The sequence below is a fragment of the Alexandromys fortis genome, unplaced genomic scaffold, assembly GCF_014885135.2.
Source record: "Alexandromys fortis isolate MF-2015 unplaced genomic scaffold, M_Fortis_MF-2015_v1.1 scaffold_174, whole genome shotgun sequence".
Classification (NCBI taxonomy): domain Eukaryota; kingdom Metazoa; phylum Chordata; class Mammalia; order Rodentia; family Cricetidae; genus Alexandromys; species Alexandromys fortis.
This window is the reverse complement of record NW_026068063.1, coordinates 3,299,584-3,325,352: the sequence shown is the minus strand read 5'-3', so window position 1 is coordinate 3,325,352 and position 25,769 is coordinate 3,299,584. Positions and strand designations below refer to the sequence as shown.

The following is a 25,769-nucleotide window of genomic DNA, read 5'->3' as shown; positions in this document are numbered from 1 at the left end:
ATGTCAATAGCACAGAAGTTTAAGGTATAGATGCACAGACCTCTGTTTAGCCATTGAAGTAGGAGCAGGACTCAAACTGTGACTTTCTTATAAAGCAAAGGTGCCGCTGCAGCACTCAAGGCCACAAGTAAATCTGAGTGTTTGAAACATTACTTAATCATTTCTTTCAAAGTAAAATTACACAATATTTGTAAAATGATAAGTAGGAGGGATTTACCCCTGTCTGATGTCTCTAAATCCTCTTCCCCACACCCCTTAGCATCACATCCAGCCCACGCTGGTTCTTGACACTTATTTAGTGTGTGTGTGTCTGTGTGTCTGTGTCTGCGCACACGTGGTGGTCAGAAAAAACTTGCAGGAGTTGGTTCTCTCCTTCCACTAGCTGGATTGCATGGATCCAACTCAGGTTACCGGGCTGGTGACAAGCACCTTTATGCATCTCACAGGGCCATGCTAGTTCTTTAGAAAACAAAGGAAACCAAGTTCCTTGTAGGCATTTTTAAAGTATGAGCATACTAAGCATATCAAAGGTAGACTGCTCTAATAACAAACTGTATGCAACTCTGGGAGAGTCTTATTGAATCGAGGTAGTACTCTTCGAATGAGCAGCTAACTCCCAGGCAACACTGCTAACACGGCTAACTCTTTCTTCGACTTCTCTCTCTGGCACCGTACTCTCTACTGTGTCTACGGAGTCGTCAGTATTTCACATATAAGGAACTCACAAGATTTATGGCGGAGCACTTATCAGTCCTCTCTGATGGCATGTGACAGAATGCACATGAGCTCAGGTTTGAGTTCACAAACAGAAGAGGATCGCCAAGTGTCCCCTTGACTACCTATCAACAAACACTATTCAGAATGGGTAATTACAAAACAGCCTAAGAAGATAATCCCAGGTGTTAGCTTTTCTCAACAGCAAGGAAAGGTTAAGATGAAAAGGAAACATCTCAACACCTGATTAAAGGGATTGGGCTATACATTTGTGCCCTCTGTAGAGCTATGTTTGGCAATGTTGCTATACCAAGTGCTGCCTATGGAGTATAAGTAAGGCACCAGAAAATGCTCATGCTAACGCTACCCTGACAATGAGTCTGCCAAGAAACGCTTCTGTGGGTTAGGATGCAAGGCAAAGAGCGTCTGGGGACTGAAGTTCTGAAGCATTGCCAGGTCCAGGGTCTCACAGTGATAAGCAGTAAAGGAAGACTCTAAGCCAACCTTCTGCTGTACTCGAGGACCCTCTGACTGCCGAGGTTCATGGGCTAACTTATCGCTAAAAGGCCTGCAGACAGATAATCTTTTTAGCGTTACTTATCTAAGAAAATAAAATGCTATCCATGTTTTATCATGGGAAGAAAGACCAAGACACACTAGTAGAAGTCACAGAACAGTATTTGTTGTGATCTTATTTTAGGGGAAAGGAAACCCTATACCTGAGTAGCTAGTGCCAAATATGCATATGTGTGTAAATATTCATGCAAGGGTCTAAAAACATGCACTGACAGTACAGTGACTACTTCTGACAGAAACTGGGGCGGGGACACTGGAGACTTTATATTTTACTCTGCATATTAGCATAGCTTTATGAGGATATGTTACTTTTATAACCTGTAAAGCAGAAAATGCAAATGTGTACAACATACAGCAATGAGTGCTGTGCCCTTCCCCACCCCTGAGCTGATGCTTTGACCCTTGAACTCTGTTCTTCTAACACCCAAACATACGAACAGCTATTGTCAAAGAAACCAATAGCAGCTGGGCAATGCCTAAGACTTGCCCCCTTCCTATTTCTGGAATTTAGGTTCATCTGGAACCATTCCAAGAAGTCTTTCCTAGAGCACAAATGAATTGAAGAGTATCTACTCGGACTTAGTAAAGAACCAGAACCGCCCTCCCTGCTCTGACTTGTGAAAGACGGGGGTTAGCATCACTCTTCCTATGGATGTGTGTTTTACCCTGTGGCCTTCATCAGCCTGGCTCACGGGTGCCCTGTGTATTATGTGCTGCTCTGGGATACACAATGGCAGTGTTGTTCCCTGAGAGACTGTAAGCATCTTGAGGGCAGAGCAGGAGCATAAGCGTTCCACTTAGACCTGATTAATCAAGCTACTGGCATTTATTCACTTCTGGAAAATGCATGGCTATGTAATAAGCAACCATACCGCAATGTAGCAATGCATAAAGAAGCATATGGGATACACAGGAAGCACACTAAAGCCAGAGCATTCTGGAAAAAGTCAGATCAAAGCTGAGGCCTGAAGGATGAACAGAACTGAGCAAAATGATGGTCAAAACATGCCCTGAGATACAAAGGGAAGAGACAGTAGCACAGCAAATTAGAGGCACTGAAAATAGCACACTGGCTGGAGCCCAGTGCGTGGGGGAAGGGCACAGGCCCAGATGAGGCAGGAAAGTTTGGCAGCTGCCAGAACACTCAGGGCTTGTAAACTGTGAGAGGAGTTACGGGAGCTGCTAAGGAGTTTGAGGCAGTGGGATGACAGGATCAGACTTGCCTTTTTATAAAAAAAAAAAAAAAAAAAAATCGCTCCGGTTACAGTGTGGAGAATGGATTAGAGAAGGGCAAGGCTGGCGCTCAAGGAGCAGTTCAGGCAGGAGATAATGGTGTCCTGAGGATGGAGAGAAGTGGGCAACCTGCGACAGCGGGCGACTGCAGCACTGATGGTCTGTCTATGCCTGGCAGGAAGTGGCACCCCATTTCCGGGCAGAGAAGCAGGGTAAAGAGTAGGTCCCAGCATTGGGCTATCACACTTCCGGGAACAGACGACTGAAAAGTGGAGGTACACCTGGGAGGAAGGCTGCAGGCGGATGGGTTTAATTTAGAACTGATTGCACGAAGGGGAAACAAGCAGTGGGTTATTCTGTGAAAACCCTGAGCTCTAGACGGAGACTGAGAAAAACGACATGCTTAGGAGTTAGAGCACGAAGGTATTGGTTAACACTATGGAAGTGGACACGAGCCATCTGAGGAAAAATACAAATAAAGCAAAGAGATCTAAGGCAGACTCCTGAGGACCCCCGCTACATACACATCTTAAGGGACACAAAAGGGATGGGAAAGGGAAGGCAGAGAGATAAGGAAACCTTGGAGGGAACCCAAGTAAAGGTCAAGTAAACACACAGTGCCAGTGGGTGCTTCCTAAGTACGTTCAGACTGACTGACAGATGCCGGCCAGATTTAACTGTCAGAATTCTGCCTTTCTCCAGTTCTGCTTCCTGGTCCTTTCGGTGTTGAGATGTGCCGTAGCATCTTCCCACTGCCCGACAAGCAGAACCTTGGGGTTTCCTTCTTTTCTGTATCTTCTCACCCGGCCCGACTGTCATTTCCAAGCCTGTCATCCGTAATGCCTAATCACCAAGTTCTGTCAGCCTGACTTTCACCATCGTTCCCTTCCCTTAGTGCCGTGCTAGCCAAGGTTCGGTTAGCACAACCAGACAACCAGCACCCGCTGTCCCCCGAGCCATCCCATCCTCCTCCTCCTCCTCCCAGCGGTCCCTCACACAGGATAGCCGCCACGGTCGCCCTAGGGTTCCAACTTTCCTAGCACTGCTCCACTGCTGAAGTCTCTGATGAGCCTCATTACAATCATTTGTCAATTATCTCTATCTAATAACGTTACCTATCTAAGTCCATGTTTTTCAAACTATCTAAATACCTTTGGTCTACTTGTTTGTTTCTCTTTAAACTTTCAATCTATTATAGTATTTTTATGAAATATAATTTAAAACACCCCGGTAATGCCAAATCGCCATAAGCATTTCTAACTGCTTACTCTCAGCCTCTCAATATCATCTTATCGCAGACTGGCAACAGTGATTCCCGGTCCAACAACGGCCGCAGGGCTGCACCTCCAGTGCAAGGGCAGATGACAGGGTGGCTCTTTCCTCCGAAGCCTTTCGGCATGTACAGGATGATTCTGCCAGCTGGGTGAGACATCATTTAACTGACGCAGGTGGACAGCAGGAAAGACTCCCGGCGAGGACAGAAGCTACTAAACATCCTATGATGTGTGATACACAGAGCAGGCTCCTCACAGCAGAGAGTTACCCAGCAAGAAGTACGCATGGGGCAAAGGTCAGGAAACCTTGTCTTAGGAGTATAATGCAAACAATTACAGGACAGTAAGAATGACGTGACCAGGCTGGCCTCGAACTCACAGAGATCCGCCTGCCTCTGCCTCCCGAGTGCTGGGATTAAAGGCATGCGCCACCACCACTACCTAGCTCCTCACTTGACTTCTTGCTCCTCCGTGAAGACTTTAGTGAATTTCCTGGACAACTCACTCTGTCTCCACTATTTAGTTGGTACTTAATCACGTGGTGGCTTTGACACCATCTATTAGGTTCTGCGTGTCTAGCTTGACAGCTTACTTAAGATGTCTCTTCACAGCACAGTAATCACTTCCTGCATTATGCTACACCTAGTGCTAAAAACACCCATTTTAAATTAAGCATTGCAGTGCTACTGCTGGCTCTTTGTGTGTCCAGTTCATGACAATCTGAACATATCAGATTACTAAAGAGCAGCGTACAGTACACAGGGCAGCTAGCTTCTGTACTGCATGGCTGTCTGGTCCAACAGATTAATGATGCCATTGCTGAAATAGATGTGGCCAAGGTTCCTCCAAACTGGGCTCAAGAAGCCCACGATATGATCTCACGTGGTGGGCTTTCATGAAAGAAGAGCAACATGGGGTCACCGGCATGAACGCTGAGGCCATGCTGGGTTCAAATCTGCCCTTACCGTTTACTGTGGGTCTTGGATGAACAACTTTACTTCTCTGAGCCTCAATTTCTTTCTCCATAAAATGGGAACGATGCAGTACATGCCCCGTAAGGTTGTTGTGAGGATTAAATCAGTTAATATAAAAAAATACAAGCAAAGTATTTAGAACGGTGTGACCTGAATGCTCACCCGTTTAGAGGGAGGACAAAGGACTTCACATTCATCACTAGGAGGGAATTACTGGGAGGAGCAGTTGGCAGGAAGTTATTACCCAGCAAGAAACCCTGTCTCGTTCAGTAGAACAGGACAGGTGCTTCTGTCTGCCCTCTGTCATGCTGCCACCAGGGTCCAGGGAATCCTATGTGCTTTGTGAAAGTCGAGGACGGACCAAAGCTCTGCATTGAGGGCTATGCCAAGACAGCCTGTGCTAGCTGTATTTGTTTGCTTATTTTTCAAACTGTACATTAGATATACAAACTCCCAATAAAATACACAAGGGAAATAGGAAGGAAAAAAAACCCATGGTCTCCGTTTGGTCCTCTCCCTCTTCTCTTAGAGGTGAACATTTTCTTCTATTCAGCGTGTCCTTTGGGATCTTCATACTACATTTGTTTGGTTTACATATTTTTATTAACACAAGCATGTCTGTCATCTGGAGCAAACTGGTTCAGCTACACTATTCCTATTCAAATATAAATGTAACTTAAAAATCAAAAATCGGGGGGGCCTTAGGTGTTGTGGTCTCTCATTCCAGCACTCAGGGGGCTGAGGCAGGCGGGTCAAAAGTGTGAGGCCAGCCAGGCCTACATAGTAATTTCCAGGAAAGCCTGGGCTGTAAAAGAAAGGGAAGAAAGAAAGAGAAGTGGGAAGGAGGGGGTAGAGAAAGCAAGTATGGGGAAATCAACCCAAGGTAGAAAGGATTTCTGTGTGCAAAAGGCTACCTTACCCTAGGGGTTTTGTTTTGTTTTGTTTCAAGCACATACCCTCTGCCTCTTAAATCCCCTTTAGAGACTCGGAGAGTTACATGACCATAACTATTTTCTTCATTAGAAAGAAACAGCAAAACAAAATAAACCTTTCTAAGGCCTCTGAGCTGAAGTGAGAATTAGTAAATCACTGCATTCCTCAGACCAGGCGCGAAGGCAGGAAGAGAAGCTTGCGTCTCCCAATGGCGAGCAACTGCTTGCTCTCCCTCTGCTAATAAATTACAGGCAGACCTGAACAGATGTCAGGCTGGCATTCGAAACCTAAAATATAGCTGAAAAGCAAGTTATGACTAATACAAGGAAAAAAGACGAATGTCAGAAACCTTCTTCTCCCCCCCCCCCCTTTTCAGATTTCAGATAAGCTCTTTAGCCTCGGGACTCTCTTTACAGAGCCCCGAGTTCGCAGAGATGTCTTAACCCCCATTTAAATTGCGATCTCTCCTCATGAGTAGGGTGTGAAAATGCATTTTCAGAGTGTCAGTGTTTATGTTAATCTTAGCAAGAACTCCCTTTCTCCCAAATACGGCATGCACAGAACCCCTTGCCCTCCTCTCTCCCGTTTTATTTGCGCTGTTCTTAGCATGTGCACGATGTCTGGGTGTGATCGAAAGGCTCCTTATCTTCTCTCATTCAGAGGAACTGCCGGCTCGCTTAGACCAGGGAAGAGTTGCTTTCCTCTTTAATTTCGAAAGAAATCTTAAACATGGAGGTTGGAAACAGGCTTAGCCAGGGAGGGTCAGGGAAAGGGAGACAGAAAGAACCCCTTGTCAGTTTCAAAGAGTGGGTGAGAAGTCTTTAGGAAGGGGTTTTCACCCCGGCGTGGTGGCCTGGACGCCCAGTGCTACCTGTACCTGAAAGGCAGTCAATTGCGACTCTGGGTCCCTACAGCCTCCCCCAGCTCTCCAGACACAGCATCTGCCCACGGGAGATGAGAACCTTCTCCCAAGATGCTGTGAGCCGCTGAGCGGCCTGGCAGCCGTCATTCCTGTGCTCTTAAAAAGGATTTGTTCTTTGGCACTAACATTTACAGCTTCGAGGCTATTGCCAGGGATGCTGAAAAATGAAGTTTCTTTGTAGAAACTCCCTGTGCAACAAGGAGAAGTGAGGTGACTCGTCACTCAGTTACCCTGAGTACTCTCCACAAAACTGCACGCAAGGAGCAAGTGCGGTAAGTGTCTGAACAGGACACCCGGGAACGCTCAAGGGCAGCCATTAACCACTGAGCTCACGCACCTTACCTTCCAAGGCTAGCTTTCGCTGCTCGCACTGCTGTGCACACGGATGGTGGCCCGGCTGCCCTGTGGAGCCCGGACTGAAGGGAGCTGCTGACTAAGCATCTGTTATCATGGGGCTGGGAGACAAGCTAACTTTCTGATGTTCAAAGGGTGTCAATAAAGGCTAGTTTTCATCTTTTCTAAGAAAGACCTATGCCGCTTGGGTTTGAGTTAGCCTAATTGTCACAGACAAGACAAAAAAGAAAAAAAAAAAGGAAAAGGGATAGAATGATTAGACACAATAACAGAATCTCAGCTGCCGCTGGCCATAACAGAGTCTAAGCTGCCGCTGGCCATACAGAGTCTAAGCTGATGCTGGCCATAACAGAGTCCCTTTCTATTCCCACACAACCCCCATCCCTCAGTCTCTAGAGCTTTATGTGGCTTGTTTTCTCTTTAAGGATTTCCTTAGTTTTAATTCTATAACAAACATTTTAAAAAGCAGGAAGGCAGATGCCCGGTATTTGGAGGTCCCTGAAGACAGAGACCCTAGGCTGGAGTCAAGGACGCTGGGCTGTTCTCGTGTGCGCTGCTCACTCACTCTCTGGCTTTACCTCACCCGTGTCTCTGGTTAAAGCCCTTTGTCATCTCAGATCCCTTCACAATTTTCTGTATATTTCTAATTCCCGTTTTCAGTTTTTAAAAGGAAACATGAGATTTTACAACCACATGAAAGACATAAACAACCTAAAGACATGACCATCAGTCTCATAAACACAATGGCCAAAGAAAACTACTGGCATCTCAATTTTTAAATTAGAAATCTTAATACATATATATGCACATATGCAAAAAATCCAATTGACATTCATATTTCAAAGTAAGGGTAACTCCAGACTTTATAGGAAAGACAATTTGCTAAGTCTAAAGTAAAGTTTTCTGCTTACAAACACCTAATAATCTACATAAATTATTATTTCCTAAATATTTTCTCATTTTAATTATTTAACTGATCATACACTGCCTATTAAAACCATGAAATACATTATTGAATCCATTTAGTGAACTAGAGTGTGAAAAAAAATCAACCCATTTTATTTCTACTTAGGAGAGTGAAGAAAACACAGAATATCCATAAGGAACACGTGCAATTTTATTTATATTTGGTTTGATTGTTTCAGCCTTTTGTGAGAGGTCAAGGGCATATATGATTCCTATGTAGCAATTTTCACTTTTTACCAAGCCAAGTGGTAGCCAAGTGGTCACCAAATTCTTCTTGGAGGGCAATGAAATTCTTTATTAAATTCCCCTAACATTTAAAGGAAAAGAAACCCTCAGTGAACGGTGTCTCCCCAGAAGATAACTGTTTCTCTGACATCAACCCTGAACGGTAGAGCTTCCTTCTTAAAACAGATGCGCAGGCTTTTCCTTTAAAATAAAGAAAACAGCAAAATTTTTTGCTTTTTTTTATTTGTTTGTTGTTTTGTTTTTAAATCAGTTCAAAGCCAAGGCTGCTTTACAGTAGGCTGCCATTTAAACTAAACTGGTAATATGTGCTTCTTGATAAAAGAAAGTCATGGCGGGGTGCTTTCAAAATGATAAAACTTATTATTATTATTGTTATGTCTTAAAATGGTTTAAGTGTAGTGGAAAAACAAAGCCATAAACAAGGCTCTGGAGAGTAGCACTAAGATTCAAATCAGCGGTCCTCGGTCAGTAAGCACAAGTGCTCACAAACATCGCCTGAAACACATCAGACACAGATCTGATTCAAGGGTAACAACCTGCTCGATTGAACTTCAACTGAGAGGTGGCAGAATCACAAACCAGCTGCCGGGTTCGCTCCTCGATGCACTAACTGCAGCTCAGCCGCAGCGCCCGCCCGTGAGCAGGGTACACACAGGACGCCAGCGCCTGAACCGGCTCCTCGGTACTGGGGAGCCGTTTACAGTAACACACGCAGGGTACAGCTCCCTCCATGAGGAGCTGTTTCCCTACTTGTTGGCTGGACCTCACAAACAGCAAAGACACGGAATCCTTACCCTCTCCCAGCCCTCAGACACAAAACCAGTAAAAACAGTCACAAGAACAACATGCAACATTTAGAACCATCCCATGAACTCCGTTTTTACCTAAAATATATTTAATTTCTATGCCTTGATCAAAACACTTTAAGGATTTATTAGTCCTCAAAATATACTTTAAGAGACAGTGAATGGCCACATTTCTTCTAACTTTCCGAATTACTGCATTTTTTTTGGGGGGGGGGGGGTTGGCCTTTGTATTTTCCAGATAAGAATGTCACTGTCGTTTCAAGATGTATAAAACTCAGGTGATGAGGGTCTCTGTCATTTTGACTTAATCCAACTTTAAACTCGACCTTTACCCAGCGAACAGGTGTGTGCTATGCCTGTAATTTACCAGAGTAAGCAACCAGGCAGAAAAGCGGCCGACCTGGCCGGCTGGGCTGGCTAACGCAGCCCAGAGCTCAGGGCCTGGGAGCAGCTCTCGTCCACTGTGATGAATATACTATTATCTCCCAGTAGCAATTTACAGAGAAAGAGTGGGGGAGAGGGGCAGGACGCTTGTATTCCTCCAGCTCTTTGGATTCTGTTTTCACACTCGCTCTGCAAGAAGCTATTATGAATTCCTTTCTCAGACACTCCGCTGCTCACATTCCAATCCAGCCAACGATACAGATATGAAAACAGTCCTGACAGTATTTCCACTAGGCAATGTGAATCGCTTCACAGGGATAAATTAAATAAACCTTCAGGAGAAAAGTGACAAATGAGGACAGTGCGGATTTCTTCACATGCAGCACGGAAACTCCCATGTGTCTCCTGTATTTGTCTCTGGGGAGCAGACTTATCTAATTAAAAACCTTGCCAAGTATCCATTTACTAGACGCGAGGAAGTGTTGATGGGGCCCGTAAGGCATTGCAGCACGAAGTAGCAGCCAGCATCCGCGCAGGTCCACAAGGACGGATAGTGACAGGTTGACAGGTAAGCCTGACCCACAGTGGGGCTTCAGAATGAGGCACCATTTCTAGAACTACCCACATAAAACACCGTAAGGGAGCAACTATAAGCATTATTTCTATTATTCCCCCCAGGAGAGTAAATATTTTTGAGAGTTTTTCATGAAACTTAAGTTTTTTTTTTTTAAGAAGTTAAAATTAGAAAAAAAAAAGAAGTTAAAATTAGAAACACTTGTGTGGATTTGAGAACTCAACTCAGAACTACTGAGAAACACACCTTGTTAGCTGTGTGCTTCCTGAGTAACACCAGCCTTGGGTCAGAAACTCACCCATCTGCTCCACAATCTCTGGAGGGAATACCCGAGAAGCAAATGCTCGCCGGAAAATATCAGAAAACTCCTTATCCAGACCGCCGATCCCCATTTTCTCAAAGTTCCAGTCAGGATTGATGATGGACTGGCGATTTTCCTTGGTTTTAGCTTTGCCTGTGTCAAACAAACACAAATTTGTGAAACAAACACAGGGTTCAGTATAAAAAGGGTAGATGCCCCCCCGGACCTCCTCAGTGAACTGACACACGGCTGTTATGTAAAATGGACGGCCCACGCATGGCTGATCTCTCTAGAGAGAAGGGTAAGGCTGACTTACCTATTTTGTCTGCCCTCCATTCATCCTCAGTAACAAACCTGCAAAACCAACTAAACTCACGCTAGTCTGGTCTGTCTGTGAACCAGTCACGGAACTCCATCTCAGTAACCTTTAATCCAACCAAATGAACTTAGCTGATGAAAAGGAACGGCACACACATCTGATGTAAATTCCACTAGCTCCAGGAAAGCCGCTGAGGGCGAGCGCTCCTCACAGTTGCTGCTAAGTGTACAGAAGACGTATGTATTTACCTAGAACAGTCTAACAGCCTAACACGTGTGGAATGAGTTTGACGTCTTGTCACATGTAACACAAAAATCTAAAAACATTCTGAAGGCTTTAATGACTGCGAAAGCTACACTTACAAATTCTCTCCCTAAAGATAAAAATTGTTTCATTTAAATGTGAGAGCGCCACCTAAAGTAGCTCAAGAGAACCACACCTATTCCAGACATAAAGAACAAGGTACCCTAGCACACTGCAAACAAACGGGGTAGCATAGATTTTATAAAGTTGAGGAAGAAAATATCACACTAAAAAAATCTGTAGATAATAATTTTCTGGTTGGAGTTTTGCAGATTTAAGATTTCCTTTAGCCTTTAGAAGGAGATCAAAGATATTTTACTTATACTCTACTGCCCTCTTGTGGTCAAACTACTGCATGCCAAATTACTGCAATTTCATTTTCCAACAAAATCACATTTCATAAGTTACTTGAAAACACCTACACAGTCCAAAAGTTACAGAATTGCCTTGAGATAAGACATTTTAACAAAAATCATACAAACAGAAAATACAAGTAAATCACATCATAAATACCCAGTAATTGGAAATTACAGTAACTCCATAAAAATGGTATATATGTGAGTATTAAGATCCTTTATATTTGAGAGCCTTGAAACACGGTAGGTGAAAAAATCAAATTAAGGGTTACTGATGGGGATTGGGGAATTAAGGAACTTGTGGCCAGACAACCTGTGCTTGAGCCCCATGACTCACATAGTGGAAGGAAAGAACTAGCTCTTGAAAGTGTCCTCTGGCCTCCATTCATGTACCATGACACAAGTGCTCAAACACATATACCCACACATAACCACATAAGGTAAATTATAAAATAATATAAGAATAAGTCAAATTTAGAATGCGAGTTGCATTTCAGTGAGTGTTTACCCATAGAGGCATGGTGGCATATGCCTTCAGTCCTGGCATGCTGAGCACTCAGAACAGGAGGTTTACAAGTCCAGTGCATGTCTGGGCCAGCGTGAGGGCTCAGTAGTTAAGACCATACACTGCTCTAGCAGGGACCTGAGCTCGGTTCCCAGCACTCATGCTGAACCGCTCATAACCACCTGCAACTCCAGTTCCAGGGGATCTGATGCCATCCTCTGGCCCCTATAGACCACACACACACACACACACACACACAAAACATAAAAGAGAAACAGCAATAGAGACTGGTAAATTACTGATTAAAAAAAAAAAACAGCAACAACAACCCACATTTAAACAAAGTTAAGTAACTTTGGACACAACTGTGCAGCCAATGAGAAACTTCACTGTTCTACTGGGACAGACACAAACATAATTATGTCAGCCATAAATTCGAGTTAGCACATCATTATTTAAATGAGTTGCTATTCTCGGAGAGTAAACTGCATCATTTTAGCATATCAAAGTAAGGCCAGTAAACAAGAGCCTAATCCACTGGGAGGGGTTTAAGCACTCACTTATCTCAGTCACTAGGAACAGGGATGGTGTTTCATGGAACACAGCAATTAGCCGAGGCGCTGGCAGTTACTGAAGGTCACAAAAGCTAACTCTGAGAAGGTGTCAGAGGAGGGAAGACTCTCACAGAACAACTCTATGGAGTGCGGGGAGACCCTGTAACAGAGAGGCCCCGTAAGGGAAAACCTGGTGAAATCCCAGAAAGACAGCGCTCTGGGGGGCAGCAGCCCATCCATGTGAACTTGTCAGCTGATACCAGGAGAAACCGGGGAAAGACTACAGGGATTTTCTGAGCTACTTTTACAAATCTTTGTGAGCCTAAAATTATCTCAGAATTTCAAAACTAAAAAGTTTCATTTTTTTAATCACTTTTGATATGGCTATGAGAAAAGGAAATTAAATATGCCTGTGCGTTTCACATTCTGTTTGGTGGCCCGAGCGCTCCAGGCGAAGGCTTTGGACCTTGCACCAGCCTATCTGACAGCAGATGCCTCGACTCTGGGATAAGCCTTCAGGGAGGGGTCCCTCCTCTTTCCCATGAGTCACAAGTAATAGCAGAGACATCTCGGTTTCATTTGCAGTTCCCTAAAACTGTGACTTACCAATAAGATTGAGCGATGAATTTTCTGCTTTTTCAAATGCAACTTGACTGTTTCCAACAACCAGTCCTACTTCAATCTGCACAGAAAGATGATAATTAGTGGGCTATAGACATCTCAAAGCAAGGTTAGGCACGTGGAGGAAAGGAAGTCTTTCCGTGCAAAGCAAATCGTTCAGCCAGTCATCTGAGTTACATTTGCTTTCTCAACTCCTACATGGCAATGTCTGCACCCTTACAGTTATGTTCTCCTTGATTATAATAAATATCTGCATTCAACTAAGATTAAAAGTACAAATGATGGGGGCTGGAGAGATGGCTCAGAGGTTAAGAGCTTTGCCTGCTCTTCCAAAGGTCCTGAGTTCAATTCCCAGCAACCACTTGGTGGCTCACAACCATCTGTAATGGGGTCTGGTGCCCTCTTCTGGCCTGAAGGCATACACACAGACAGAATATTGTATACATAATAAATAAAAAAAAAAAAACAAAATAAAATAAAAAGTACAAATGATGGGAGCTAGAGAGAAGGCTCAGTGGTTAAGAACACTGGCTGATCTTCCAGAGGTCCTGAGTCCAGTTCCCAGCACCCATACGATGGCCCACAACCATCTATAATGGGATCTGATGCCTTTACAGGCATTCAGGTGTACGTACAGACAGAGCATTCATATAAATAAATAAATCTTTTTAAAAAACTGCAAATTACAAGTGGATCTGCAGTTAGGTATGCTTTACTTTCTATTTCAGTAGCAATGTAGCTATACCCAACAGCGAGGCCTTAGCACAGTGGTTCTCAACATGGGGGTTGCATACCAGATATTATGATTCATAATGGCAGCAAAATGACAGTTATGAAGTAGTAACAAAATAATGCTATAGTTGGGGTCACCGCAACAGAAGGAACTATGCTCAAGGGGCAGCACTAGGAAGGTTGAGAGCCACTGGGCTAGTAGCTCGGAGGAAGAATGCACACTATGACAAGCTTGTGCACAGGAGAATGCCCGGATCCCACCAGGCTGCTCAAGTCCCATCAGAAAGAGCCTAGAAAAGACTAGGAGGAAAGCGTACCTTCTGCCTTTTGCCTGACGCAGGCTCCCCCTTCAGGATGCTAGGGTCCATGGCTTCAATGTCCTTCACCAGTAACCCAAAAAGCTTATCATTGAAGCTAAAGACAAGCTGTGAAGGGAAGTAATGGGAGGAAAATTATCTCATGCCACGATGGGCTTCCAAAGGCAAAAAACCAGTTTTCTTTTGAATACCCCTCTCAGTTTCTGCTCCTCGGTCACAGCACTCATGACCCAAATGATAAGAAAAGGAAACTCATGGGCATTAGTTTGATAGGAGGTGACACAGTCAACACTCAAACACTCGGGAAACTACTAGTAAGAAAGCTGAGATCCAGCCGGGCAATGGAGGCGCATGCCTCTAATCCCAGCACTTCGGACGAAGAGGCAGGCGGATCTCTGTGAGTTCGAGGTCAGCCTGGTCTACACAGTGAGGTCCAGGACAGCCAGGACTACACAGAGAAATACTGTCTCGAAACAACAACAATAACAACAACAACCAAGCCAGCATCGATCTACAAACAGGTTAAGCACCAGGGCTGAGGTCCAGTAAATGATTGTGCCAAATCAAGTGTGGCTCTATAATTCTAAAATTAACCTTTCCTATAACTAATACAAAACGCTTGCCACACAAGTGTGGCACTCATTTACCAAGTACCTGTAGGTACCCGCTAAAGGACAGGCCTCTCCTGCGTGCTGAGGTGACTCTGCCATCACACTACTGCAAGAACAGTGACTTGGGTGGGGTCAGATCGTTTTTTTCTCTGCTTTCTCAAGTATTTTCTTTCATGGTGTATTGATGTCTACATATGTTTGGGTTTTAAATTATTATAAATATCACATAATTTCTTAGGATGGTATCTTAAGATAACAAAGCTAAAATCAAAGGTTAAAACTCACAATCAGAATACAATTATATTCAAAATATCTAGGAATCCAGAAGAAACACAGCACATCCAAAAACAAACAAAACAAACAAAAAGCCCACAGCAATGGGCAGTAGTCAACAACCAGACAGCTAGGTGGCATCCAGGGGCCTTCTAGACCACCTACAACTGCAGCGGCTTGGGCGCAGCAGCGGGTTTCTTCCGTCTGTGGGCATTGTTTTTGCCTGTTTCAACTAGAAAGTTCTACAGCATCAGGAGCTGTGTCTACTCCATTCCCTGCTGATCTGCCATGCCAAAAATAGTGACTGGGACATACTTTGTGCTGTTAATTATTTATTTCACCCTTTCCTATGCCCCTGGCTGTGCATCCACGGGCACAGAATTCATCTTCTCTGAACCTAAAATTTCTCCTTTGGGAGGAAGTCAGACAAGAAAATCTACGGTTCATTCTAGTTCTAATGTTTTCTTCTTTGGGGGGTTTTGGTTTGTTTATTTGCATTTTCTTTATTTCTTTTCTTTTCTTTTTTCAGACAAGGTCTCACTATGTAGCTCTATTTTGTAACTCTCTGTAGACCAGGCTGGCTTCGAACTCACAGAGATCCTCTTGCCTCTGTCTCCTGAGTGCTGGAATTAAAGGTGTGTGACACTATGCCCAGTTAATTATAATGTTTTCATTAAAAATACATTGTATTTTGTTCCTGTGTGTGACACTATGCCCAGTTAATTATAATGTTTTCATTAAAAATACATTGTATTATTCCTGTACATCAGTTTGATACCATAATATATGAATATTTTAAACCGCTATCCATCCATATTTATCAGGGAAAAAAATGAAATAAAAGTAACCCTGCATTCACCCCACTAGCTCTTGCCTTCTGCCCCCCCCCCCCCAGCTGTCTCCTGAGACAGAGACTGCAGGGTAGTCTAGGTACATCAGTAGCCATGGCGGTACTGACAACCAGCCATCCCAGGCGCTCGGCTCCCAGGATCCCGCTATTTACTTTCGAGGACCCAAAGAGCTTATGTTTACATGGAATGTGTCTGCCGAAATTAGATTACCATACTAGAGATTAGAAGAAAAAAACTAATGTATCCATTTAAAATAAAATCACTTTCTAAAACAAAAAACCTGCAAGGGCAAAAAGTGGTGCTGTCCCACTTTTGCAAATCCCTTTCCTGTCTGGCTTACTGGAGATAGCTGGATGCTTCCGTCTGCTCCGGCAGTCAGGGCACTGTGCTAACACACACTGGTGGCTGCAGAACTGCACCACACCCATGCAGCAGAGGGACAGAAAGATGGCAAACAACCACGGTGTGTTACAGAAGTCATTTCGACTTTGTAGGTCCTCTGAAAAGGACTCGCCTGCACGGGTCTCCCAGCAACATGTGAGGACCGCTGCTGCGAAGCTGCAGTGTGAGAAAGAGCGGCAGAATAACTGAGACAGACACGAAGGCAGGTGTGGTGCTTCACGCCTGCTAGCTCAGCATCTGCGGGGGTGAAGCTGTTGGGTTGGGTTTAGGGTCAGCCTGGGCTACCTAAGAAGAACCCTGTTTTCAAAACACAAAATCACAAGTAAGACTAACAGGAAGGGCAAAGGGGCTACAATTATTTACCTGCATAAACAATGTATGAATTCATGTTCTTTTTATTTTTTTGAGACAGGGTCTTGTGGAACCCTGGCTGGTCTCAAATTTGCTACGTAACTGACAATGACCTTGATCTCCTGATCCTCCTGCCTCTACTGTCCAAGAGCTGGGATTACAGACCTAACCCATCATGCCTGGCTTTAGGTAATGCTAGGGCTAGTGATAGAACCCAGGGCTTCGTGCACGGGAAGCATTCTCCAACCGAGCACACTTACGGTTAATGGAATATTTTTCCTAGATTAATCATCTGCTGTTAACTGAAGCATAAAAAAGCAACACTGGTGTTCTCAGTGAGGGACTAAGTTGCGGGGTCTCTATGATGAATTTGTTAATATACATACAAAGCTTTCTTAAAAATCTTGGGGAGTCCAGCCTCCACCAGAAGTTCCGACCTACTATGTGTGTGCAGGCGTGCATGCACGTATGTGTGGAGGCCAGAGAGCAACTCCAAGCATGGCTCTCCATCTTGCTTTTCCCAGCTTATTTTCGAGCCAGGGTCTCTCACTGAACCTGGAGCTCACTGATCTGGCTAGGCAGCTGGCAGGGGCCTCCAGGGATGCTCTGTCTCTGTCTCCCTGGGGGTGGGGTTAGGAACAAGTATGGTTATCCCATCACTCCCAGCTTCTTGCCTGGATGCTAAGAGTCAAACTCAGGCCTTCAGCCTTGCTTAGCAGGCCCTGTACTGACTGAGCGATCTCCCCAGCCCCTGCTCTTCTACAGAAACATGCTAGTGACACATGAGGATACCCAGAAACAAATCTCAGGTTCCACAGCAAGAAGAGAAAAATGTCTCCACTGGGTTCCCAAATTTGCAGGAAGAAAAACTGTTGTGCCTATATATGACATCTTAACACAATCTAAAATCTAAAAGTTTTTTTCAATTTATGTGTATATGCATGTGTGCCATACGCAGGTACCCTTGGACACCAGAAGACAGCAGGGGATCTGGATTGTCTGAAATGGGTGCCGGGAACTAAACTTGGATTCCTGCAGAAGAGAAGCCAGTGCTCTGAACTGCTGGGCCACTTCTCTGGCTCCCTAAAGCTGAGTGAAGGTTTCTCTTTCTGTTTTTGTTTTTGTTTTTCAAGACAGGGTTTCTCTGTGTAACAGTCCTCGCTGTCCTGGAACTCACTCTGTAGACCAGGCTGGCCTCCAACCTACTGAGATCCGCCTGCCTCTGCTTCCCGAGTGCTGGGGTTGAAAGTGTGTGCCACCACCACCTGGCATGAAGTCTTCCCTATAAACAGACTCCTATTGGTTCAGTAAACTCACTCCTCAGTTTGCATGGGACTTTTCCTATGAAAACTAAGCTCCTCTTAGTTCTCCCAAAGCAGAATTCTGGCCATCGGCGAGCATTTAGATGCCTATAAAGTGTCTACCTGCTGTCCCACTGAGAAGGCCTGGTTGTTGAACTGCTGGATGAACTCTGCTGCCATCTTGTCGGTGTCATAGGGGTTGGAGTCGATGTTCTTCTTCTGCAGAAAGTCAATCTCGATGGTCATCGTGCCAATGCACTGCTTGGCTTTGTCAAACGAGTACAAGGCGACTAGGGGAAAAAGGAGCATTCTTTAAGAACCACAGGAACACCAGAAACTTGGGCTTCTAGTTACAAGTTCAGCATGAGGGAATAGAGAGGTACTTGACCAAAAGAAAGCTTTACGTCGGCTTCACTGGAGGAACACGCTAAAAATCAATAGCCAGAGATTGCCTTACTCACCTGAGTTAAGAAGAAAATATTAAACGATACTCTCCCTCACCTTTGACCCCTCATCCCTCCATGACAAAGAAAAAAAAATCACATCTCTCTTCACAGTTCCTGCACCCCCTCCTCCTCATTTAACAGAGGACAAAGCGACGAGATGGGTGGCCCCCGTGGAGATGGCGCAGCATGTGGTTACCAAAGATGATTTTTGTTTGATCTAAGAACGTGCTACCATGAGAGAGGTGGGAAGATTCCTTGCCCTAAGAAAGTAAGAGGCAGCAGGAGAAAAAAATGGGGGGGGGGGGTTAAGAAACAATGTTTCCCAGGGGTTATTTCCTGTGAGGTAAGGGGTAAGTTACACTCCTTGGTAACACTGCAAGTGTGCTTACGGAACACCCACTGGATCCAGGAGCTATAGCCATACGCCTACAATCCACAAGACAAGCACACAGAAAGCTCTAAGTAAGAGCTCTTGCCTGGGGAGAGTTTTAAAATGGCTTTTAGGCTATAATGTCATGAACTTAAATATTAAAGCAGTACATATAATTTTATATTATATAGTAACTATTCAGCCCCAAATGCTTAGCTGTAGAACACAAAATTTATATATCATATTGTACATGTAAGTAGAACCGGGACTTAAAATTATGTATCTCAATGATACATAATTGTAAAGACGCATTTTCAGAGAAAAAAAAAGGCTGATTTTTAAATCAGCTTGTGCATATCTATATGTGCCAGTTTCTAAACAAACTTTTAAAGCAAAAGTTCTTACACTATAGCATCTGATATTGGTTGCTACCCAGGAAAGTCCAGAGAAACTTTTGCATTTGACTTTCCCCAACAGGTCAACTTGTTCATGCCCAGTAAGAGCCCAGCCCTGCTCTTCAGTGAGACTAAGGCATGTGTACTTCTTTCTCGTGTTCCCTGAAAGCCCCCAAGAAAACACAGGAATTGCATTCAATCAGTTGCCTCTGAGTTGACTTGGTTCCACCCCTCTACAATATACCTGCCCATGCCTGGCCTAATGCCCTGAGTCTGCAGGTCTCTAGGCCCTGGAGCTGTGCACAAGTGTAACATGGGTTAGCCATGCGCATTCTCTAATCTGTTTGTGGAATCTATGCTTGGTATAGTAACTACACAATATACTTAAACAGTTAGAATATGAAATTTTGACATTCTACTGTGAGAGCCAAAGTTACATTTTAAGTTTTAATGACCATGCCATAGAGACCCATGAAACAAAAATACCTCTGCTCTGCAAGCCCCTTGCCCAAGGACAGAGTTCCTGAAATGCTATAGGCTATTTTTTATGGGAAATAGCAAGCCACATGTTTTCACTCCCCTAAACAAGTTTGTTTGGCCCATCTGCACAGGATGTGCTTGGTCACATGTGGACAGAAGGTACGTGGGCAGGGTATAATGTCAGGGTATTTGCTTGTCCATGATTGGACCTGATGGGAAATGCAATGAATTGTATGTTTTCCTTCCGAAGCCCCTGCCATACTTGGTTCTGGGCCATTTCCCAGGAACTTGGGTATGGACCTAGTCAAAGCCCATCTACCTGGACAATATTTAGTTAAAGATTGCTTCAAATTTGGCTATAAACTGTTTCTTATTCTTGACTGGTGGGATTAACATTTTCTGGAGGCTCCAATGAGATTCTGACCATCCACCCAAATTCTAAAGCTGGATCTTCACTCTGGACTCCAGGGTTGAAGGGCTGCTTCAGGAGAGACAGTCCAATGCTCCAAGGTTGCCTTCAATTAGTGGACTATCGGAGTCCACTTCCATGCTGAGAAGCAAAGCAAGCATCTATGGAGGCCTCCTGGTGAGTCATATGGTGAGTTTATGGCTGGAAAGTTTTGTTTCCCAAGGAAAGTTTCGTTTGTCTTGTTGGAAAGCGTTGTCTGTCTATTTCTCAAGAAAGTTGTATATGCTTGTTTGGTTGGAAAAGTTTTTTTTTTTTTTTAAGATTTATTTATTATGTATACAGTGTTCTGTCTGCATGTACGCCTGTAGGCCAGAAGAGGGCACCAGATCTCATTACAGATGGTTGTGAGCCACCATGTGGTTGCTGGGAATTAAACTCTGGACTTCTGGAAGAGCAGTCAGTGCTCTTAGCCTCTGAGCCATCTCTCCAGCCCTGGAACTAGCTCTTGTAGACCAGGCTGGCCTCGAACTCACAGAGATCCAACTGTCTCTGCCTCCCGAGTGCTGGGATTAAAGGTGTGCGCCACCACCACCCGGCAGTTGGAAAGTTTTGTCTCTGCGTTTTCTGCTGTATCCGTAAGTTTCATTGCATTGGTGTCTTGTTGGAAAGTTCTGTTTTTCATGAGAGCTATGTCTCCCTGTTTTGTTAAAAAGTTTTGTCTGTGTTTTCTGGTGTGCCCGTAGGTTTTCTGTTGCAAGCAGGAGCTGAGACAGAAATGAGACTACAGGACAGGTGACGTGTATGCCAATCTGCATGGTAACAGCTCTGAGACTGGATGAGACATGATAAATCTTCATGGTCTCAAGAGTCCTCGTAACAATTTGGTTATGCAGTCCAAACAGACTTACAAAGTTGACAAATGTATTTTACCTGCTCAAACATAAACCAAATCATCTTTAGCTGACTTGTGCACACCGTACACGCCATACTTGTGTTAATACAAATATGTATGGTACCTTTAAAAGTTTGTATGTTTTCAGAACAAAAGGACTGGACATGAATAAAGATAAGGAAAGTAGCCCTGGTGATCCAGCCTCAGAATGCCTCAGTTACAGTTTCCTTAAAAACTTACATCCAGAACAACTTCAAAGCTGCTGGCTGAGATGGTCCAGCCTCACAGACATTCTAGCCAGCACTTCAGATAGGCACTACTTTCCCACCACACAGAGACAAAACAACAAGAAAAAAGTACAGCTAGCTCTCCTAGGACTTGACCATTATCCCAATTTTCTAAAGGCACCCTAGGGATGTCATGGCCCTCAGACAATAGGAAGCAGTCTAGAGAACAGAATGCCCACACTCCCAAGAGGTGGAATAGATGGTTTCTGGTCATTCGGTGGGTGTTTGATATTGTTTGGGGGGGCTGGTTGCAAGTTATTATTGGTCATGGTCAGGGAGTAACTAAGCAAAGGAGGTTAGATTCAGGGATCTTTTTCCAAAATGGTGGAAGATATTAGGAAGGGGTAGATTACTGAATCTACTTTAAAAATAAAAATGATAGAATAAAAGGGTAGATTACTGAGTTTACTTTTAAACTAAAAAAACTACTAGTCTCAAATATTTCACATTGGTATAGATTTTGGTAAACTGATACAAATTTATGGTTATTTTTCTTATGCTGCATGTGTTTCTACTCTTGTGTAAGATATTGTATCTATGCAGGTCATTTAAAAATGTAAGGTACAATTAAGAAACACAGGTGAGAAGTTAGTCATCCATAATAACAGAACTTGTAGCCATGTTAGGTGTTTTCATAATAACAGAACTTGTAGCCATGTTAGGTATGTTTTCATAATAACAGAACTTGTAGCCATGTTAGGTGTTTTCAAACCTAGGTTTGTTTAGCTCAGATATACTTAATAGACAATGGTACTCAAACTTGTCCGAGATCTGATAAATATGGCATTTAAAATAGAAAAAGATTACTATGACAGAGACTCCCAGATCCTAGGAGTGACCTTGAAGTCTCCAGAGAAGATGATGGGGTAGGGCTGTCACGATGTCTCCCCCGGGATTGTGGTAACACTAAACATGGGCAAGACTTCCCCAGTGCAGTCCCTGCCGCCAGGACCTGGCCCAAACTGTGGACAAGCAGGACACTGAAGAACCGACTGCCCCACTTTGCCTACACAAAGTAAGGTCAGTTCCCCAGGAAAGTCTCTCACTTTCTGGGCCTGGCAACTGAAGACTGATGCTGTCTTGGTGCCTCTGTGCCCAGTGCCATGGAGACCACAGGAGCCTGGGATGGCTGTCTCAGTAAAGAACTAGTCTCTCTCATTTTAATGATACATAGAACATTTGGATAATACTTGATGCTATAATTTATCCTTCTCAGGTCTCTGATTGCATTGATGGCAAGGCTAAATATAGCTTTGTCAGCTCAGCAGCAGCAGGCAACCGGGTTCTTCCCCAAGGCTACAGCCACCTTGTTAGCTTATATCATATATAAAAATAAAGCCTTGCTTTTTCTAGAAACACTAGAAAATCTAGAAATCTCCTGTAGAGAAAAGGTAGACAGGTTTGCCTTGCTAACAGACTTCATATTAAAAGATATACAAGTTTCTGATGTAACTTTCCACTAAAGGAACATGATTTACAATGACTGTTCTCAGTAATAACTGCTTATGTCTCTGGAAGATGATTAATGGAAAGAGAAAATGCTAAAGCCCATGAAAGTACTGAGGTCCAAGGTATACAAAGGTCTGAGGATGTATAAGTTTAAATAAGTTTTGAGGGTCTCAGAAAGTGATTTAAAGTGTAGAAGGGCAAGTTGTACAGGTAAAAGTAAATGATTTAAGGTATGTGAAAATGGGAAATATTTCATCTTTCTTTCTACTTCTATGCTGTGTTTACACTAAGATTTCAAAAGTCCAGAGTTTTACCATTGATCAGTGGAGTTCTGATAAGCTGGTAGAGCAGTGACTACTTACTTTCGGTCACAAGCTCAAGATTTAAAATTTCCTTTGGTTGTCTTCTAAGTATAGACTTAAAGGTGCTTCTCATCCAGCCAAAGATATCTCTGTCTAATCTATACATAGCTCTCTGGACAAAGGGGAAAATGTTCATGCCTTTTTTAAAGTAATTTTTTGGATCTTTTTCCAAGAATACGGGGTAGAAAAAATGAAAGGGCCAGAGGATATGGAAGTACAATGCAAAGGAACATCTGTGGCCTCGTTCAGGGGCAAAAGTACTCATTGCTAGGCCTAGCAACCTGAGTTCAATCCCTAAAACCCACATGATGGGAGAAAAAAACTGAATCTCACTGGTTCTCCTCTTGATTTCCAGATGCACACCATGACACACACCTATACAAATATTAAATAAATAAATGTTTGTTTATTAAAGGCCCTTGAACCTTTCATCGTGGAAGAGGGAAGCGTTCACAGGGTCCCAACCTGTAGCCCTGGAGGGACTACAGACAGCTGATGAGAGCTGGGGGAAGGGCTGTCATTTTCATCAGTTGATAGTCATGGATAAGTTGTCCCTGCTCCAGTAACTAACCCCCACCCACGCTAATGCAAACACCCCTAAACAAGCTCAGGTGGTCACACACACACACACACACACACACACACACACACACACACCAGAACGAAAGTAAAACAGTTGCTGGGGAGAATGGTTTCTGTGAAGAGAGGGAAGAAGAAATGAGAGAATAACAGGGGGGAAAGAATGGCTAAACTTCATCATATACCTTAGAAAATAGCCAAAGAAGAAAAATAAACTCTTTAAGATTTTATTATGGAGCTGAAGACATGGCTCAGAGGTTAAGAGCACCGGCTGCTCTTCAAAAGGTCCTGAGTTCAATTCCCAGCAGCCATGTGGTGGCTCACAACCATTTATAATGATATCAGGTGTCCTCTTCTGGCATTCATACAGAACACTATTCATAATAAATAAATAAATCTTTAAAAAAATGTGTATCTTAACAGCTGCTGGGGAGAACTATTTCAGAGAAGAAAGGGAAAGGAGATGAGAGGGCAAGAATGACTAAAATTTATTATGCATCTATGAAACTGTCAAAAATTTAACTCTAAGATTTATTGTATTATGTGTGTAGTGTGTCTGTGCATGTGTGTCTGTGCATGTAGTGTGTCTGTGCATGTATAGTGTGTCTGTGCATGTACAGCATGTCTGGGCATGTGAACGTGCATGTGCATGCCAGTGCCCTCAGAGGCCAGAGGTGTCAGGTCCTGGAGCTGGAGTTACAGGCTAAAGTGGGTCCTGAAAACCAAACTCAGGTCCTCTGCAAGAGCAACAAATTCTCTTAACTGCTGAGCCATCTCTCCTGCCTCAAAAAATAAGTCTTAAAAACATACAAAAATAGATTTTTAACATTCATTTTAGACGGAGTATGTTTTATTTATGAGTTACACTGGACAAACAGTAAGACGTGAAATGAAAGAGCCACTGGGTGGTTTTCAAATCTGACACAAAGATTTCAGTGGTTCATGAAGATGTTCTCTCCAAAGGAATTCTGAGTCTGCATATCAACAGATCCTGCTGGAATCTAAATACATCATTTAATCTCTCTGAGCCTTCAACCGCCACAAGTGTCACCAAAAAGACTGGATTAGGTAAGTCTTAACAATCAGTAAAACTCCAAATTCTACTCTAAACTTTACGTATTAACAGCCACTCAAGTTATGCACAAAGATTTCCTGTAATTCTTTTAATGAAATCTCTGTGTAATCACTTTTATATTCTTTGACCTGGCATTTTAAATGAGGACAAATATGTTTTAAATGTTTCATAAACAAAATAACAGAGCCCAAGTAAGGGCTGGAAAATGAACTTAAAGATGGAAGAATAAATTCAAGTTTTGGCCAAAAGTTTTAGAATACTCTCCTGCCTCCAATTCTGATGTTTTGGTCCCTCATCAAGTTTTGTAGCAACTATAGGTTATAGTTATATGTTGAAAAACTTTTATAAGAAAGAGATTCGTTGCTTTCCATGTAGTAAAATACTTATAGTTTGAAACATTATGAAAACAAAGGAGTCGGTAATTCCATCACAGCTATCTATCCAGACACCTTGAATGTCTGTCTAAAGTGAGATCTACAGGGAGACTCACTACAGATCATCTGCAAATGGCCAAACACTGAGAAACACTGATCAGTAGGAGAGTAAGGAACAAAATACAGTAAACTCCTAAGTGGAACACTATATAGCAATTTTATTGCAATAAAAACTTGATATACTTTAATAAAGATATACAGTCTCTAAAATACTGAATGAAAAATATATTGCATGAGGATTTGTATACTGTGATACCATGCGGGGCATTAAAGACTCCAAAGCAGTATAATAATATGTATGCATGTGCATACATTCACATGCATGTGTAGTATCTTCAACTTGGGAAATATTAATGTGTATATTAAAATACCATCAATAAACTGTCTATATTAAGCTCATTTTAATTTAAAGTCATGTTCCTAAGTAGCAAAAACCAAGCTGCTGCATTAGCCAAGGCTTGGTCAGCACCATGGACAGTACACAGGAGGTCAGCACCATGGCCAGTCCCAAAGCCGGTTGAAAGTTCCACACAGGAACAAAGCAGAAGGTGATGAACTTTTTAAAAATATAGTACTAATTAAAGCGATTCTTACGACTGCTGGAAAGACGGTTCGGCAGTGAAGGGCTCTGGCTGATCTTACGGAGGACCTTCACTGTCATCTAAAAGCTGTTCATAACTCCAGGTTCAGGGAAGTTGAATTAAGTCTGATACAATATGACACTGTCAGACAGAAAGATGGCACATGAGGTGGCCCTTCCAAAAAACACTCTCACACTAAAACGACTGATGTATCTCCAGAGCCTCACAGTTAGGGCTCCCATGCCAGCATCCCTGAA

General features: G+C 43.3%; 1 protein-coding gene across 3 annotated transcripts in view; it reads right to left on the bottom strand.

Annotated features, from left to right (window-relative positions):
* The window catches only part of Nsf (N-ethylmaleimide sensitive factor, vesicle fusing ATPase), a 594,435-nt gene that overhangs the window by 80,384 nt on the left and 488,282 nt on the right, over positions 1–25,769 (bottom strand). For all 3 annotated transcript variants that reach the window (XM_050120418.1, XM_050120417.1, XM_050120419.1), the window contains exons 5-8: positions 17,877–18,043; positions 13,965–14,072; positions 12,901–12,976; positions 10,255–10,410 (exon numbers count right to left, since the gene is read on the bottom strand). In XM_050120418.1, the coding sequence (XP_049976375.1) occupies positions 10,255–10,410; positions 12,901–12,976; positions 13,965–14,072; positions 17,877–18,043 (507 nt within the window). The remainder of the gene's footprint in view (positions 1–10,254; positions 10,411–12,900; positions 12,977–13,964; positions 14,073–17,876; positions 18,044–25,769) is intronic.